We start from the raw sequence: 19,633 nt of genomic DNA, 5'->3' as shown, positions 1-19,633 counted from the left end.
ATGGGTTTGGGTATATGGGTCTGGGTATATGGGTCTGGTTATATGGGTTTGGGTATATGGGTCAGGGTATATGGGTCTGGGTATATGGCTCTGGGTATATGGGTCTGGGTATATGGGTCTGGGTATATGGGTTTGGGTATATGGGTCTGGGTATATGGGTCTGGTTATATGGGTCTGGGTATATGGGTCTGGGTATATGGGTATATGGGTTTGGGTATATGGGTCTGGGTATATGGGTCTGGGTATATGGGTTTGGGTATATGGGTCTTGGTATATGGGTCTGGGTATATGGGTTTGGGTATATGGGTCTAGGTATATGGGTCTGGGTATATGGGTATATGGGTCTGGGTATATGGGTCTGGGTATATGGGTTTGGGTATATGGGTCTGGGTATATGGGTCTGGGTATATGGGTCTGGGTATATGGGTCTGGTTATATGTCTTTGGGTATATGGGTCAGGGTATATGGGTCTGGGTATATGGCTGTGGGTATATGGGTCTGGGTATATGGGTCTGGGTATATGGGTTTGGGTATATGGGTCTTGGTATATGGGTCTGGGTATATGGGTCTGGGTATATGGGTCTTGGTATATGGGTCTGGGTATATGGGTCTGGGTATATGGGTCTGGGTATATGGGTCTTGGTATATGGGTCTGGGTATATGGGTCTTGGTATATGGGTCTGGGTATATGGGTCTGGGTATATGGGTTTGGGTATATGGGTCTTGGTATATGGGTCTGGGTATATGGGTTTGGGTATATGGGTCTAGGTATATGGGTCTGGGTATATGGGTATATGGGTCTGGGTATATGGGTCTGGGTATATGGGTCTGGGTATATGGGTCTGGGTATATGGGTCTGGGTATACAGTATGGGTCAGGGTATATGGGTCTGGGTATATGGGTCTGGGTATACAGTATGGGTCAGGGTATATGGGTCTGGGTATATGGGTCTGGGTATATGGGTCTGGGTATACAGTATGGGTCAGGGTATATGGGTCTGGGTATATGGGTCTGGGTATATGGGGTCAGGCCAGCGCTAAGGTCAACTGCTGTCTGAGATTAGTTGTACAGGGGATAACATTGGATGAGACGGAATACTGTGGATCACAGTGGGGAATAACCTGGAGTGAAGGCTGAACTCGTGATGTGAAGGATGTAAATAAGGCCTTTAAACACAAGGGGCGTTTTTTAAATATTATTTCCAATAAACCAGCACACCAATATTTCTTTTCAAACTGTTGTCATTAATTCTTCAAAAAGAAAGGGAAAATTATGAAGTTAAAAAAAAAACGTATTACTTTTATTTTCAACCTTTACAAAAGCAGCGCATACTAGATCCACTCCTTCTGTTCTCTCCTTTCACAATAAAAGCATTATTTACAGCATAACTGTTTACCAAAGGGAACTGAAATTCACTTAAAAAGCTGACAATAGCTACAACGATAAAATGACTTACCTTCGACGGACTGCAAAGCGCCCTGGTCTGGGAGTTGGTCCTCTGGATCTATTCAAACCTTTTATTGATTAATCGCTGCATCGCATTATGTTTTGTGTTTAATTCTGGAATCTGTGTAGCCTTTTATAACCCTACCTCTCTCCCCATGTCTACAATGTCCTCAAAAATGTTTTTTTTATATAACGGAAGGAAAAAAGAATGAAAACCTTGTCAACTCAAATCATAATATTTCAATTTACATTGACTTCAAATGACCACGATGCTGCCAGATATAATGTAAATCATGCAGATTGAAGTAAAGAGGGTTAAAAAGGGCCAGCAGCTCATTTCTTTCCCTGGGACTCCTAGCAGGGTAATCCAGGCCGGTTACCGTCGATATAGAGTAATTCAACAAACAAAGATTGACCCCTGCAAAATGTTTCTTTAATAATTTCGTTCACCGACCTGGTGAAATTCCCACTGTCTGCCGGCCCACACAGTAGAGTGAGGTGTTGCTCCAAACATTAACTGGAGACGAATTACTGAAAACTCGTCCGCACAAACAGGATATATTTAGTGTACTATTTTAGTGAGAGGGCTGGTGGCTGCAGGTCTTGAGGAGATACAGTTACTTCTGGAGTCCACATTAAAACAGCAGTCGTTCAATCATGTAGCATTAGTCAGGAAGGCTAAGAAGGAGACATGGTCAAGGAGGAGAGAGCATGAGGAATACTCCACTACTGGAAATACTACAGTCCTTGTGACAGTCACAGTATATCCCCAGTAAACCTAACACTTAGGTCATATGTAATACTGATCAAGCTCAGAGAAGTCATGAATTACATTGTAAAAGCTATCTGGGTCTCACAGCAAGATGTCTTCTTTAGCGGCTAATAGAGACTCATCATCTGCTTTTACACATAAAGATACGTTTACACATCAGTAGGACTCAGCCAGTGAAAATAGTAAATCAATGTATCAGTGGCTCTGGAGGGAGTTTTTCTGAAGCTGCTTTCAGAGAACAAGCAGTCTGTATTTTTGAACTATGCTGTATCGATGGTAAAGTGGCTAAACTACTAGCATAACATGTCACATGACTATGTCAGTATGGTAGTTGGTCAGGCCCAGAGGTGGGAGTAACTAAGTACATTTATTCAAGAACTGTACTTAAATTCAATTTTGAGATACTTGTACTTTACTTGAGTATTTCCATTTGTTGCTACTTTGTACTTCTACTCAGCTTCATTTTAGGTGTACTACTCCACTAGTACATGCATTTAATACCTTTAACATTTTAATGACACAAAAATATAAAACATATCATATGATATGCGCAGATTGTGCAGATTGGTCCATTTCATAATAATATATATATATGTTCGTGGCTCTGACTCCGCAGCAGTGGAAGAACTTTCATACAGCAGTCACATTATCGGAGGGTTCAAATGCAGCCCCTAGCATTTGATAGCTACAGAAAATGTGGTAGAATTTCCGAGAGGATATAAAGCTAACACCTAGCCGAGGTCCTGACACTAATCTGTTCTTCATCTGCTGCTGGCTTTCAACAGCACCGAGTGCTGCCAGAGACAAAAACACGCTGATATTACTTACATGCTCTTCACTCTTAACTCGAGTAGGAATACTAAGCTAAGCTAACTACACTTTATCTCAAGATTTGCTAAAAGTCAACATCACCACTTACATATTTGTTTTCACATATCTTCAAAGGAATTCATATCGTTATTGATGACATATCACTTTGAACACAACAATGTCTTTAATCAGTTGTGACAGTTCGGTGAAAATTAATATAGATGATTTTGCAGATATTTTTATTGTTTTTTTCAACATTTCATCATCTTAACTGATGTATCATATGAGAGGTAGTTATCATCCACACAGTAACCAGAGCAGACATGCAGCAGGCCTTCTCTGTGACCGTTGACCCTGATTCAGGTCCCTGATCTCTTTCCACCACTAGAGGGCAGTGCATACTGCCCTACTGAAAGCAAATCCTCTTGTGTATCCATAAGACTGGTAGAGAGATGTTAAATCTTCATCTCTGTTCTCTTTTGTTTTAATTCATTCATTTCATGTTTTACTTCTTGTTGCTTCTTATTTCAATGTAATTTCATTCCTCCCTGCAACAAAACACAATTGTAGTCAGAAAACTATGAAAAACTACAGTTTTAGGAAATGCCTGAGCCTTTCAAATAAAACAATAAAACAAAAATAAGCATGAGATTTTGTTTTGAATATTTATGTTTTCAGCTACTTTTTAGTTCACATGAAGAATTACACAATAGTCAAAGTTATTATGTTTGATGGAAAACATTAAAATGGTGATAGTAGTTAGTGGCTCTTTCAGCCAAACTGTTTGACAACCATTTCTTCATGGTTGTGTTTGAGACCTGGAAATTCAAAATGTCAGTGTTGGGAACAGAAGTGTTAAAATACGTCACTGTGTCCATAACACAAGTACAATGGACACACAATAGACACACAATAGACACACATACACACACACACACACACACACACACACACACACACACACACACACACACACACACACACACACACGCGCGCGCGCGCGCGCACGCACGCACGCACACATACACACACACACACACACACACACACACACACACACATACACACACACGGGACTGTGCAACGTCAGTCTCACACGTGGAATGTCCACTTCCTACTCGCTGTAAAGCAATAACCGTTAACATCTGCCTGAGGAAGCAGCACAAAACACAAATATTGCAGCATTTTTCTGCTCACACTTGAGGAGGACTAAGAGGCGGGTCTCAGTTTACTGGGAGAAAACTGCTGCAAGGAGCTCCAAACTGCACCACAAAATGATACTGCTCACACAGGAATGATAAGATGCCCATCTAACCTGCAACAAAAGGAGACTTTTGAGAATGTAAGTGAAGGTAATGAGAGTTTTCCACCAGGGTGTGAGCTCTCGCTGTGAGAGGAATGTGTGTTCATTCACAGGGCGTGTTGTGGAATGTAAGGCTTAAAGTATACAAAGCTTCGTTTACCAGCATGAAGAACGTAATACTGTAAAGTAGGCTTAGAGCTCAACTGTATCTGACAGACTGCTTCTTAAATTGCATGTTTAATGTCCAAAATGAGCTTATAAAAGGTATGCACTGAGTTTTAAAACTACACAGGGTGGGAGAGTGTCTGTTTCCTGCAGTCAGTGAATAAGTCAGTGAGTAGAATTCCACATTTTTGTGCATAAAAACATATTTGTGCCAAAGTCATATTATATTACTCTGACAAAGGGTGGAGTCTAAATTGCTTGCAGCCATATATATTAATGTTGTAACATACTGTATGTCCATACTTGCCAACCTTTAGACCTCAGAAATCGGGAGCATTTCAAAATGCAAAATCGCCGGAGCTGTTAGATTAACATTAACATGCTTATTGTAGTTGTAAGTGCACTGCCTGTAGCACCGTCCTTGATTGAGCATATGTGTGGGCTGGACCTGTATTTTACAGGAAAGGAGTGAGCAGAGAGTAGAGTAGTTGTCGATTCTTGTTCTGTTTTCTGTGAATATCTGCCTCACCCTCTCAGACTTTGAGTTGCGCACGCTACTAAAGAGACGTGTTACCATGGAAACCAAACAACGGTGTAGCTGTATTAAAGTCCGAGTGGAAACAGTCGTGTGTAAATCTGATTTTGTCAGAAATCGGGAGAAATGCGGTTGAAATATGACCCCGGGAGGAAACCGGGAGAGGGCAATGAAATCGGGAGTCTCCCGCGAAAATCGGGAGGGTTGACAAGTATGTGTATGTCACGGGCTAGGTGTAATCGGAGGACTTCTCTGCACATTTTTTTAAATTTTAAAAATAAAGAATGTGATGACAGCTTAATGTAGTTAAAGCTGCACTAATCAATATGTATATATATATATTTAAGCAATAGCTCACGACAGGCCGTGGTATATGCTCATTATATCACAGCTAAGGGGCGTGGTTCGGCCCGACGCGAAGCGAAGCGGAGGATATAATAAGCTGTGATATAATGAGCATATATCACGGCCTGAAGTGAGCTATTGCTTTTATAAAACGGTTACCAAGCAATATCAAAGAAAAATACACACTCTAATTAAAATAGTTTTTATTCGTAAATAATGATGTTCAAAATAAAATAGTCCCTCCGTTGCCTTCTGCACAAAACATAGTGCGACGTGGTTGCTATGCAACAACACTAACAGCTGGCGAACATATTAGACAGAGAGCGTTGATCCATTATTTGGCTGTTTATTTACATTAATGTGTGTTGCCGTTTATTGTGCAGCCACTGAAAAACTGTCCAGCATCAGTAGCATGGCTTACGTGGTGACTTGTATACAGTAGGGATGTGCATCTCCATCACTGAGGCCGATGCGATGCGCATCTCGATACGTTACCACGATACGATACATTAACGATACCTTTGAAACACCAGGCGATGCGATACGATACGATTCACCCCTGTTGCGATACAGTTCGATACGATTTGATTCAACATTATGCGATTCGGGGCGATACGATGTGATTCAACACGATGCAAAAATAATGATACTTCAATATGGTACGACAGAGGATTTTTGTTTTATTCCTTATATTAAGCAAATCATATATTAACAAAAAAGTGCTTTACATATTTGGTACTGCACATCCCATCATGCCGTTTATTTTTTTACCTTTAAAAGCTCTCCAGAGTACAATTGTATAACACCTCACAGTTAAACAATGTAAGGATGCATTGCTCATGATTAACAATGTGCAAATAACAGCTACCATAGAGCAATGCCCATACAGCTGCCAGCCTGATGTGCTTAACACTCAGAGGCTAACACACCAGTGAGCAGAAAGCATTGGTTTCTATCTGAACAATAAAGAAAACAAATAACCTTTCACAAACAGGTATTTCATAACTGCTTACAGTAAGGAAGACATTTAAATTATTATTGGCCGTCACAGGCTGCTGTAAGCTAAACACCTCTCTCTGACAGAACACCTCACTGAGTGATTTAACTCATATGTCTCACTTTCAGGTTTCTCTTTTCAGCCGCAGACCCCATGTCGCCTCTTTATGTGCGTCGCTAAGTTCCTCGTACTACTTGTGTACTTTAAAGCGGCTCGGCATCGTTAACAATTTGCGAGTGATTTTTCAAGTTGACCGTCTGTAGTAATAGTGCCGCGCACATATACCATCAGGACGTTACTGATGGGGTGCGGCTGCGGAGTGATACTGTGTGTATGCAAGTCCGCATCTAGGACGGATCTATGTATCATGGCTGTAGACCTGTTAAGTAATAAAGATACCTCATACAAAGGTCTACGGATACCTTATTACTCTCCATGACCTGCGGTCAACTATATAGCATAAATGACTATTACACCGTCTTTCTTGAACAATCCGAAGTGTTGCCAAACGTTTGATTTGTAGGTATTTTTCGCTGCGCTGTGTTTCTCTTTCTCCTCAACTTCCGTGTGTGTTGATAACTGAGACTCTCGTTCTCCGTAGTGGCGAAGCAAATATCAAAGATCGTCTCTGCTGAACGTTGACAAGATAAGGGGATTTTATATGAATGAATCGTTTTTTTACCGATCCAAAGACGCTACGCAATCGATGCATCGCGAGTTCAACCCAAACTGTAGCCGATGTGCACTCTTTCAACCGGTGCACTCGCATCTTGAACGTTTATGCCGGTGCACCGATACGAATCGGTGAATCTTAACATCTCTAGTATACAGGTAGGTTGAGGTTGTTCTTGGCCAGCGGTTTTCAAAGTGTGAGGCGCGCCTCCCCTGGGGGGCGCCAGAGAGCTTCAGGGGAGGCGCAGCGTGAGACACAAAAGAACGAGAAAAAGATGAGTAAAATGACACTTGCCCACTTGTGGCTGTCTGTGGACAGTGGGTTCCCCCACCTCGCCAAAAAGGCTGTAAACGTGCTCATTCCCTTCCCCTCCACCTACCTGTGTGAGTGCAGGTTTTCCGCATTGACTTTGATCAAAAGCAAGTTCCGGTAGAGGCTGCAGCCAGAGGATGATCTGCGTTTATTCCTGTGTGCATCAAAGACGCAGACTCATTGTTCCCACGAAAGTAGGGGTGAGTCAGTGTAATAAGGAGGCAAAGTTGACGCTCAGTGTGTTGCCGGGAGCATATAAGGATTTATCCACCATGTTGAAAATGTTAAAAAAAAAAATGTCTTGAGAACACGGCGTGCGTAAATATACGGGTCATGCTGCAGCTAGATGTGCCTGTCCTCTGTAAGAAGGTGAAGGCGACTGACATGCAAGGAAGAACGGCTGTCCACAGGCTGTTCCAACTTTAACAACTGTATTAACTTCCAGGGTAGTGAATTGAACCTGCAATTGTAATTGGGTGTGTGGTATATTTTCATGCACGGACACGCATGTTCCACAACACACAAACTGAACAACACTCAATTTTCCGATCGCTACCAGCGTCCTTGCGATCTTGTTATAATAACAAGTGCACGTTACTGATGCAATATGGTTGAGACCATTCGGGCTTATTCTAGAGGGGTGCAAGGAATAGTCCAAGTAGTGGGGGAGTTTTATACAATATGTTTAAAACATAAAAATAAAAAGGTTTAAAAAAGTTATAGAGAGCCGCTGTCACGCGTCCTTAAACCCGGAAGTAAACTTCTTCCGGTTCCTTCGTCTAAAACGCAATGCAATTTCTCCATAGGATTTTGGAAAATAGCTCGAAATAAGGTCTGTGGTTGACACATATTTAAGAGATGGATCACGTTTTGTTCAGCCGGATAATATCCACATGTCAACCCTACTTTTATAATTTTTGAATAATAAATCTAGTCGGCAGAAGCAAAATGCTAACGTTATGCTATAAACGAACTACAAGCCAGTACAGCAGCAGGGTCGCACGACTTCAACGTCACGCCAACTTAAGATCGTTTCAACTGACTTGCACTGAAACTGCACTTTGAAAACTTTAAATATATTAACATTTTAAACTGTATACCCCGGTTATCTAGGCCCGTTTTGTTTAATGTATACCACGTTTATCTAGGCCCTTTTTGTTTTATGTATACATGTCACACTGTGGGAAACGATATTTCGATATTTCTGGATGTATAACACATGTAGAATTTTTGACAATAAAGCTGAATTTGACTTTCGCGTGCTTGCATATTTTAACAAAGCTTTTCATTTTAGCCACACTGAATTGAACTACAAGTCATGGCTGTGTCAATTACCAGTCTGATATCGTTTTACAAAGATGACAAGAAGAGTGTAGATAGAGGAGAGAACCACTACAAGTCAGGACACGTTACAGTGCAGCCTAGATGAAGGTGTGCTTACCGGTGTTGTCAGGGCTAGCATGAGGGACAAGGTTTATAGTGTCGGTGAGTAGTGATAGCAAGAGTACCGTTAACCTTTTAAGACCGAGTTAATTTATTCACATTAATTCCCATCAACAAATCAATTTTATGTGTCACATGAAATCTTTATTAGGCAAGGCAAGTTTATTTATATAGCACTTTTCAACACAAGGCAATTCAAAGTGCTTTACAAAAAATGAAAGACATTAAGAAAATGGCATTTAAAATCAGTTTTTAATTCCCCTGCATTATAGCAACAACAACAATAATAATAATAATAATAATAACAGCAATAATAATTGGGAGGGGGGGGCGCGGCTGTTCTTATGTTCTCTGAGGGGAGGCTCACCTAACCACACTTAGGAAACCCCTGTTCTAGGCTGTTGCTTGGCGTGGCGAGAATATTGCTCCACTTTCTCCGGTCCCCGAGATTGGGCTTCCAGTAGCTCTGGAGAGAGCTTTCGCACCTGTGGCCACTAACGGTCATAATTTCTGTGCTTTGTTTCAAGACCCGCATCAGAAAGCTTTTGAATGGTGGTACTTTTCCAGTTGGTCTACCTGCTCTTCACGTAGCTCTGCATGCAGTCGTTTAGGTGCTTTTTTGTTCTGGAGATAGGCACTGCTAAATCCACTCCTCCAAGACCCCCCCGGAGGTCGAAGTTAATCTTAAATGTTTCCATTTTATGCTTTGTAAGTTTGTTTCGTAACGGAAGAAATTTAAATATATTTATAAAACTGACAAGTCAAATCAACCAATCTGATTGGTCGATAGCGTTTTTGCGGACCTCTTTGATTACAGATTTGAAAACATCGTTGCTTGCTTTAAAAGTAGCACAATTCATGATGTTAAACCTTCGAAAGTATCTAGATATCCCTGCCCTAATGCCAAAGGAACTGCACACTGAATATGTTTTGCCGTTTGATGTCTATGTCTGGACCGCTGCGTCAAAAAGGAGGGCTTCTGCCCCGTTACTTCTCCGCTGCTTTCTTGTGCCCAGCACTTAGTGCCAGCACTTAGTACTCCCATGGAACTAATTACAGATTGTACAATATTGTATACAGTGTGAATAAGCAAATGCACTTTCCATCTGTGTTTCCATGTAATTCAATTGACTCAAAATAGTTCCTGATAGATGATTTAAGAGAATATTATAATCAAAGAGCATCCTCATTGGCATTTATACAGTAAACAGATCCTTCTGACATTTTGACTTGCCACAGCAGGAGGATCAGAGCTGAAATGAAAACCACTAATGGCTCCATTAACTCTCAGTGTGCCAGGAAGCCAGGGATAATAATGGGTTAAACCTGGCAGGGTAAGATGTCCAGAGTGATGAAACAAACAACAAAAACCAAATGCCTATTTTGTTCTTTTACAGGCTCAGCTTCCGGCTTGCCTATATTTTCTCGTATAACCTGTTCCAGTTCTGTGGACATACATGGATACTGGCCAATACCATAGCCAGGTATTTAACATTTGGTAAAGGTAAGGTTTATCAAAAAGGAGTACAGCTCTTTAACTCAACTTTGTTTTTGTTGAGCAGCAATAGGCTCAAGTTTCACCATACTGCCGTCATGTCATTCTGAAGGAAAGGAATGTTTGCCTTTGCAGATGCCTTAGCAGACACGTTCTACTCGGTGGGCTTTGTGATGAGTCTGTGTCAGCTGCTCTCCATCCTGGAGCTCTTCCACATCGCAGACGGGATTGAGAAAGCCAGACTCCTCCCTCGCTTTGTGCAAGTGTGTATCACCCTCAGTTTTTCTGTTTGAATGCTCAAATTTGCATTCCAGATGACTTTGTCCTTTTTCAGCGCTTGGTGGAATGTGCATGTCTGTTTTTCAGGTTATGGAGAAGAACATTCTGCTGATCATGGTGATCTTGCTGGAGGAGATCCAGAGTAAACCCGTTGTGTGTGCACAGTTGTTCTTGTGGAACATTCTGGACCTCCTACGGTATGAACATGACACTGCGTTCACCTCAAGAATCTGCAAAATGTCAGTTCTTAACAAATGTAGGCGCATTAACTGCTTTTCTCCTAGATTTATTTCAATTTGTTAAACATTTTGTGTACTTCCAACTGATAACGTTGCGCAGGGATGATGAGTTGTAGGGGACACTCGTGCCAAATTTCAGGATAGGATTCCCTTAAGGCGATCCAAAGATGGGGGGAGAATGGGACATATGTGAGGTCACAGTGACCTTGACCTTTTGATATTTTTTGCAAAATGTAAAGAAAATTCCCCTCGGGCAAGAATGGGATGGATGAACAGTACAGACAGATGATGCATAGAAACAGTGCATAGTGTAAGGGAAACTTCTGCAGCAATGGAGAGTCAGGACTCAGAGAGACACAAGGAGAGTTGGAGCTTTGATGTCAAACTCTGGTAGTTTATTACAAGTATCGGCCGGAGAATTTCACATCACAATTCACAGCAGCCAGAGGTTCTGACTGCACGGAGAGTTGCCAAGTCAATTCTGACCAGCCTCTCTCTCGATAGACCTTTTAACTAGTTTACAGAGAGTTAATAAACATATTGAGGGAGATAACGTAAACACCTGGGAACACTGGAGATAGCCCCAACATCTGGAGACACTAGGGATGTAACGATATACCGAATATCGCGGTATCGCGGTAAATACACTTCCCAATACCGTCGTGAGACTGACAAAATCTACTGCGATTTAAAAAAAAAAAAAATCGTCGATCTCTTTTTCAAGAGAGACCTGTCCAACATGGCAGCAAGTAGTTACAACATGAAAATAAAACAACAGATAACACAAAAGGACATCGTATTTACAGGGCTACATTTACACACCTAGAGACATTGACAAGTACCAACCATATAGTTATATTTCGCCATGTCAATAAGCCTGGCGTTAGACTTTTTCGCTGTCCGTCATTTTGACAGACAGGATCGTAAAATATCCGTCATAATCCCTTATTACCCGTCGGGTCTGAACAGTTCACGATAGAGCATGCTCGTGAACTGTCAACGGGGGGAGGGGGGGCGGTGTTATGCCGTGTGTGCATGCACCTCGCGGGACGCGCACAGCGTGAAGCAAAACCTCCCAGACATGTATTGATCTGTACGGCAAAGTACGGTTTGGGAACTATATCATTTCCTTTTGGAGGGCATGCATAACACGGCATAACACCAGAGCCTCGCTGCGGGGAAACGTTGGCGCTGTTCCGAGTTTGTTCTAATTTGTCAAAATGACAGACTGCTTTCAGATTTTTCCGTCATTGTTAAATAAAATATTCGGTTAACGCGACCACTGGTGTCCCAGCAACATCAGTACCAAGCGAGAGAGTTGTTCCCAGAGCAGGGGATATTGTAAAAGCCCAAACACCCCAGCTTATAAATACCTGGAAATGTGGACATTCTCATATTCCTAAAAACCTGTCTGATGAGGCTGAGTGAGTGACTAGTGAGTTTGAGTTGAGTTTCTTGAAAAACTAAAGTGAAACTTGATTTATTTTATTGCAGGGTCTGATTATTAAATGTCCTTGTTTATTTGTGAGATGCAGTGGCATAAAGAAAATGCTTACTTTGTTGGGTAGTAGCAGTAGGTACAAAAACACTGGTTTTCTTGTTCCAGTCTGTTACTGTCACTTTGTTTTTGACACTTTAAAATACTGCTATCCTACAAAAAGGCTGTAAAAATCAGATTTATTATGTAATAAAGAAACATTTTCCGAGTAAAAAAATGTTTTATTGAAAAAAAAAATGTATGATTTTTTTTTCTTCCCTTTATTATTCAATATCGCGATAAATACCGTACCGTGGACTTGTTATCGCGATATTACTGTACCGTGAGTTTTTGGTATCGTTACATCCCTAGGAGACACTGAATCACTTGCCTGACTCTTAGACCGAGAGTTGACCGGTCATTAAACTGAGAATATCATCATATAAGTGCAGCAGCACATTCCTTAAAGGAGATAACAGAGTCAGGGTTGATTATAAACGTCAACAGGCGAAAAGGTTAAATATCTTAGGAGTAAAGACAGAATTATTCCCTAACACATAGAGTATACATATGAAATCAAACGGAATAAAGGGATTAGTGCAGCTTTCAAACTAACATGCTACGACACGAACAGTGTAGTTCAAGTATTTTCCTCTCAGAGTTTGTGAAGAGGGTCTGCAGAACATTTATTCCAGTCAGGTTTGTGAATAAATTGGTATGTAGCAGATCAGAATTAAATGAGTGTTGAGTAATGGCCTTATGGGAACCGAGGCAAGTCTTAGTGTGATGAATAAAAGGCTGTGCTCACCTTATAATTAAATCAACTGTCAGTTATTGTGTAAGAGTGCACCAGTATGCCCTCAGTTAATATTTGGATGTGTGCCGTTTGATGACAGGTACCCACATGAGCTGCTGTGTGTTATGGATACACCCTCCATCGCCATGCTGTGGATACGCTACACACTCTGGATCCCCTTATACATCCTGACAGTGGCCATTGAAGGTGACATTAATCAACTATCACATTGTTGAACTGGCAGTTATATTTAAAAAAAAAACATAAATGGCTTAACAGGGCTCAGAATGCATCTCAATACATTTAACATCATAATGAGAAGATATACTGTAGCTGCCTGACACGCTGAACTATGAGGGGCCGTACAGGCCGTAATTCATACTGGTCCTCTCACGCACATACATTCTCCTTTTACATACATACATTTTCACTCTCATATACATATATATTTACACTCACACATTCATATATTTTGCTCTCCTATTTATACATTTTTCACATACGGTATATACACACATTGAGCCCAGAAAATGAATGTTATCAAGAGCTGTAAATATAATAAGCCTATGTCTAAAATGGTCAACATTGTTAGGAGATTCTGCACTGCGGTCACCTCAGCCGTCTCTCGAGTTTGTTTTTCAAATCAGCTGCTCTTGGTTTTTTTCCCTGCTATATTTGACGAGTGATACAAATATTTTTTACCACAAGTTCTCAATAAAACTGACACTGTTGGACTCGGTACTAGTTTGACTGCTACTAACAATACATTGAAGTACTTTTATTGTATATTTTTTGAGAAATCCTCTGTCAAAGTCCCCTCCTGAGAACAAAATCAAGCCACTTCTGCTAAGTTTGATGAGGGAATTCCTTTTTGTTGCCATTAGTTCTTCGTGAGATTGATCCTGTTGGACTCAGTACTAGTGAAACTACCCCACAAGTACTATGGAGTACTTTTACTGTGTACTTACTTTATAAACTCTGAATCTTGTGGTGCTTGAAGAAATACACACTGGCTAAGCCGGCCAGGTTTTATGCCTTTTTTGGACTCCTTTTTTGCAATATTTATTCAAATGTCACTAGTTATTTAAACGAACCACTATCTGAGGATAATACAAGCAACCATAAAACACCCTTTACTAGAGCCATTGAAGCCCATGAAAAATGTATCCTTTCACACATCTTTTCATCTGCTGTATTAATAAAGTTGCCACGTGTTTTCAAAATCAAGGCACTATCTGTGCAGAACATTAAACATATTCTTCATTTGCAGTACTGTATTTTAAAAGTGTTCAGAAAGACTGCATCAATGATATGCTATATATATATATATGCATGTGGTGTTTGATATAGTTTACGTTCAATTTAAACTATTTTAGGCAGAAGCACGTATATTGACTAAACCCTTTTTAATAATTTACTATTTAGAAAGGTTTTTGTGAGAAATCATTTCAAAAGTAAACTTATTTTTTCCTTTTGTATTTACATTTGAAATGTTTGCAGACAACATTATTAATGTATACATTTTAATCAATTTTTTAAAATTATGAATCCATTTATTTTATTGTATTTCCTTGAGGCTGGGGAAGATATCCAGCATGTGGTTCAACATGCAAATGTTCTAATACAAGTACGTATAAGTATAACATGGACAAGGAAATAAAATACGTTTAATAGGAGGATGTGGATTTCTTTTCTCTCACCTTGTAATTACTCAATAAAACAATGTAATGTAGCTCTGGCCTTCACTCACAAAAAAACATTTTGTTGAATTGGACACATTTTTCAAAGCTCTATTGACTGACATGCAATGACTGGGACTGATGGAAGAATCTGCGAGGAATGAACTAGGAGCAGAGAAATAATCATATTTTAAAAGACAGCAGCTTCATAAGAGGCCAACAAGAGTGACAGAGTGTGTCAGTGTGCTGAAGGATTAGACCAGCTATCCAGGCCATGCAGACTCTAAAGACTTTCCATGGTGTCAAATGCTGCTGAGTACTGACTGGAAGTATTGCTGATACCATGTCTACCATCCTCTTAAAATACTCTGTCCAACAATATAAGTCTCATGAAGAAAGGTTTTTTTATCACTCATCAAAGACAGCAGAAAACATGCATTATGTTCTCAGGAGGGGACTTTGACAGAGGATAACTAAAAAAGTACACAGTAGAAGTAATTCATTGTATTTTTGGTAGCAGTCAAACTAGTACAGAGTCCATCAATGTCAGTTTTATTAAGAACTTGCGGTAAAATATATTTGTGAAAAAAAAATGACCGCAGTGCAGAATCGCTGTATAGTTTAAATCTCCTAACAACGTTGTCCATTTTAGACAGAGGCTTATTACATTTACAGCCCTTAATAACATTCATTTTCTGGGCTCAATGTGTGTCTTGACCGTTTTCGTTGTGATCGCTAAATTCCCCTTGTTTATAAATCACAGTTCCAAGCAAATGAGTGCGTTTGTTTTGAAATCACTTCCGTAAGTTTCGCGCCCCTCGCTCCAATGACCATTTAGTAAAGTAATTATTTTTTTAAAAAAACGCCTCTCAGACGGTCTTCCGTTTATTTTTTAATAAAGAAAAACAAATGGTCAGAAGATACACGGATTCATCTCCCTCCATCATGTTGATTTGAATCAGAAGTTCTGAACATGAGCTGGCCCCGCTCGACCTTCTGAGCCAATCACAGCGCGATGTGACCTGACCTGCCTTCCGTTTCAACCATACTCCTTCCGTTTCCACTATACTTTCTCTCACACATACATGCATTCTTCTCTTGCATTGTCTTCAGACATGCATATATTATTTATATATTAAATGTAAATATTGAATGAATGTGCAGGAGAGAAAAATGTATAAATATGAGCGTTAAAATATATGAATAGGAAAACAAAATGTGTGTGAGTGAAAAATGTATAAATATGTGAGTGACTAAATATGAATGTGTGCATTAAAATATGATAATATGAGAGCAAAATGTATGAATGTGTGAGTGTAAATATATACGTGTGTGAGAGTGAAAATGTATGTATGTAAAAGGAGAATGTATGTACGGAGCCCTGGAGGGTTCATAGAGAGAAAAATAAATAAAACGAGGCCACGTTTTATTAATTAGTGCACACAAACACGATTTACTTTCTCGTTCCCATGAGAAAGTTACGGGTCCGCCAAGTAGGAAGTGGAGCACACAGGAGACAAACGTTTCATTGCAGACTGTTATGTTTATGTGGGGAAATGGCAGTGCATACATTATTTGAGATATATTTCAAACTCGGACTTCATTTTAGGGACATTTCGGCCAGAGGTGGAGAGCTATTCGTTTAAGCACCGGATTGGCAAAACAGAAGAGTCTGTGAACCAGTCTGCCTTGATCTATGAATTCATGTCCGTGACTCTCACAGTATCTGATCTGCGCGCAGAGAGCTGTGCCTTTTACGCAGCGCCTTCACTGTGTTTACCTTCAGAACAGCTGAATAGAGATCGAGGCTAACTCCATATATGTATTCCCAAGTGAAAGAAGTTAGTTTAATCTTAATCTCGATGTAGGCTAGTGCTAAATGCTGTCGGAGTGCACCGGAACGAACGCCACTATCATAATATCTTCTGAAAACAAATGCCCACACACACACACACACCCTGGCGATCGGACATCTTCTTCATAAAACTAATAATGTGGCGTAATAATCTGGCAGTTCGATGTGTCTAACCATAAGAAAGTATCTTGTGCGAACGAGAAAGTATATCGTACGCACAAATTAATAAAACGTGGCCTCGTTTTATTTATTTTTCTCTCAATGAACCCTCCAGGGCTCCGTATGTATGTGTGTAAGAGTGAAAATATATGTAGGCCTATGTAAAAGGAGAATGTATGTGTGCAAGAGAGAAAATATATGAATGTAAAAGGAGAATGTATGTGCGTGAGAGGACCAGTATGAATTACGGCCTGTAAGGCCCCTCATACTGTTGCTTTAACAGTTCAGCTTCAACAGTTGCTTTAAAGTGTAGAAGACTGGTAACGTAAAACGGAAGTGTTGCGGGCAGACAGGAAACATGTTGGCAAAGAGATGATAAAATGTCAGGAAGTGTGTAAGGAAAGTTCCAGCTTTTGCCGTTAACTACTCAATATTGGCTTAGTGTCCTGTCAGAACATCTGATCCAGTGTCTCTACTTTAAAGAGTCCTCTCCTGCTGATGTTCAGGTGTATATCAGTATGTAGTGTCTCTACTTTAAAGAGTCCTCTCCTGCTGATGTTCAAGTGTATATCAGTATGTGCCTCTACTGTGACATGTTTCCATGCTTTAATGTTCAAAAAGCTTTATTTTTCTCTTACTGCCTGTGCTGCAGCACCTCTGAAACCAGACCACACATAAATTAGAACACACTACAGGAAAGGGAGAATATGGCCTCTTTAAATGGTTTGAAGAATCAGTTTTGATTTAAATGAATACTTCTGCATCTTGTATATGTTCTATATCTTCCTCAGGTTTCACTATCTACCAGGTCCTGCTCCATGTTGAGCCAACAGCAGCAAACTCATCCCCTCTGAAATCCACACTTTCAACACAGATTCACCTTCCCTTCCTCCTCATGGTCTACCTGCCCTTTCTGGCTGTCGGTAAGTCAGGCCAACATTCACACTGAAAACAGCACTGTGGTAAAACACAAGCTTATCCCAAGCTTCTTCCAATACAGTAGTTTATAATACTATGCAGCAGAATGATTTTTGATTCTAGAAAGTTATTACTGTTATCTTTTGTCATGATGATTGCTAAATAAATCATAAAAAATAATTATTCCCAACAAACCTCAAGTCTTTGTAGAATCTGAAGGCACAGGCCACTGCAGGTATGGAGGACGAGAGATGCCAAATATAAATATATTTATACATTTATGTTTGCATTGTAGTGTACAAGCGATGGCCCCTAACTAATCACTATACCAGGGGTGTCAAACTAAATGTCATCACGGGCCACATCAGCATTATGGTTGCAATCAAAGGGCCGGTTGTAGCTTTAAGACTATATAAATATACATATATAATATATATAAAATAATGTATTATATTACATTATTGCCTCTGCATTGGATTATTATGGGATAGGGTGATCACTCCATAATTAACTACGTCTGAAAGCAGAAGTCGAGGTCAAATAATTGCAAATATTTGCAAGTCTCTTCAGTGCATGTCACAAAAACGAAATGCATTGTGGGACATGTAGTTCATGGGCAACCTGCTTCTGTAAAGTGGCATGTAACAGTAAGTATAATAAACGTATTACATTCTTTGCAAGCTTTTGCGGGCCACATAAAATGAAGTCGGGGGCCAGATTTGGCCCACGGGGCTTGAGTTTGACACCCCTGCTCTATACCATCTTGTGTTGCATTTTGAACCAAAGCAGATACATAAAAGAAGCACAATTGCAATCTCTCATACAAAAGTAAAGAAAGATACATACTGGGTAGATTTATAAACAGCAAACGGAATCCCGGCAGTCTTGAATCAGAGGTTCCTTTTATATAATGACCATCATATTATTCTTTTTGTAAAAACCATCTTGTTGCAGTTGTTTTTGGTAATAATTTCAAACAACCATACTTTGACAAAAATGTTTTTTTTTAGGGGCAACTGTGACAGTCTGGCAACTACTGAAGGAGAGACACCACCAACTGGGCAAATGGAACAAGAAAATGAAAATGAAATGACACGTTAAGACTTACTTCAGGAATTCCCTCGGAAGTTTATTTTTTTCTAAAATACCATGCGTGCTGTTACTTTTTTAGCAAGTTTGTTGTGCATTAAGATGCACAAACATTTCAAACTATAATGAAAAGAAGATCTTGAACTGAAGAGCCATAGAATCAAATTCAACATCATTAAATATGTTGTGTATTTGAATCTTTTTATTGGAATATATTGTTTTCGAGCACATTCCTCTGATGTCGCTGTATGAGATGAAGTGGAGCTTCACTTTCTCCATGTTGATGCAGAGAGCCTCACATGTCCAGCCATCCGAGCTTATTAATACTGCAGCCATTTATTTTTGAAGAACACCTGTAAGCGTTGCCACGGTAACAGTCTGTCATGGCTCCTCTGGGCTACCACCCGTACGCTCTGGTCCACACAGCTTTCTTCTTAAACTCGGCAGAGGACTTGAGGGCCAGCAGGGCGGCTGGAACACAAGGAAGATCACATTTTTCATCCGTGACAGATTGTTGTTTGCTATTGTGAATTCATGATGTGAATCCACCTGCATGGGCTTCTATGTTCTGTGTTGTGTCTCAGTGTCCTAACAATCAGCCTCAGTGTTTCCTTGTGGAGTTTTCTGTTAACAGTTTACATTACATATCTTACCCTGGATGCCCAGCATCCATGGTGAATGCATTTCATTCCTCATTAAACATTTACAAAGACCATCTTTTGCATGGTGACCTGTATGGTTTTATTTAGTGTTATTTAGTTTTGTTTGGTCCCTGAGAGCAGCAGGGTACTGTCATGGTACAGCACTAAAATAGATCCTTTTACATGGACAGAGACATTTCTGTTG

General features: G+C 40.2%; 2 protein-coding genes across 3 annotated transcripts in view; one reads left to right on the top strand and one right to left on the bottom strand.

Annotated features, from left to right (window-relative positions):
- Positions 1-4,092: 4,092 nt before the first annotated feature.
- hacd4 (3-hydroxyacyl-CoA dehydratase 4) lies at positions 4,093-19,500 on the top strand. The gene is made up of 7 exons (XM_079668449.1): positions 4,093-4,370; positions 10,199-10,305; positions 10,432-10,559; positions 10,663-10,772; positions 13,188-13,294; positions 17,572-17,703; positions 18,709-19,500. Coding segments are annotated over exons 1-7 (669 nt in total). The 5' UTR covers positions 4,093-4,368; the 3' UTR covers positions 18,792-19,500.
- Positions 18,807-19,633, bottom strand: part of focad (focadhesin) — an 82,019-nt gene continuing 81,192 nt past the window's right edge. For both annotated transcript variants that reach the window (XM_079668447.1, XM_079668448.1), the window contains one exon: positions 18,807-19,258. In XM_079668447.1, the coding sequence (XP_079524573.1) occupies positions 19,185-19,258 (74 nt within the window). In that variant the 3' untranslated portion in view covers positions 18,807-19,184. The remainder of the gene's footprint in view (positions 19,259-19,633) is intronic.

The sequence above is a fragment of the Notothenia rossii genome (assembly GCF_949606895.1).
Source record: "Notothenia rossii genome assembly, chromosome: 3".
Taxonomy (NCBI): Eukaryota; Metazoa; Chordata; class Actinopteri; order Perciformes; family Nototheniidae; genus Notothenia; species Notothenia rossii.
Note: the sequence above shows the minus strand (reverse complement) of the source record. Positions and strands in the feature narration are given on the sequence as shown.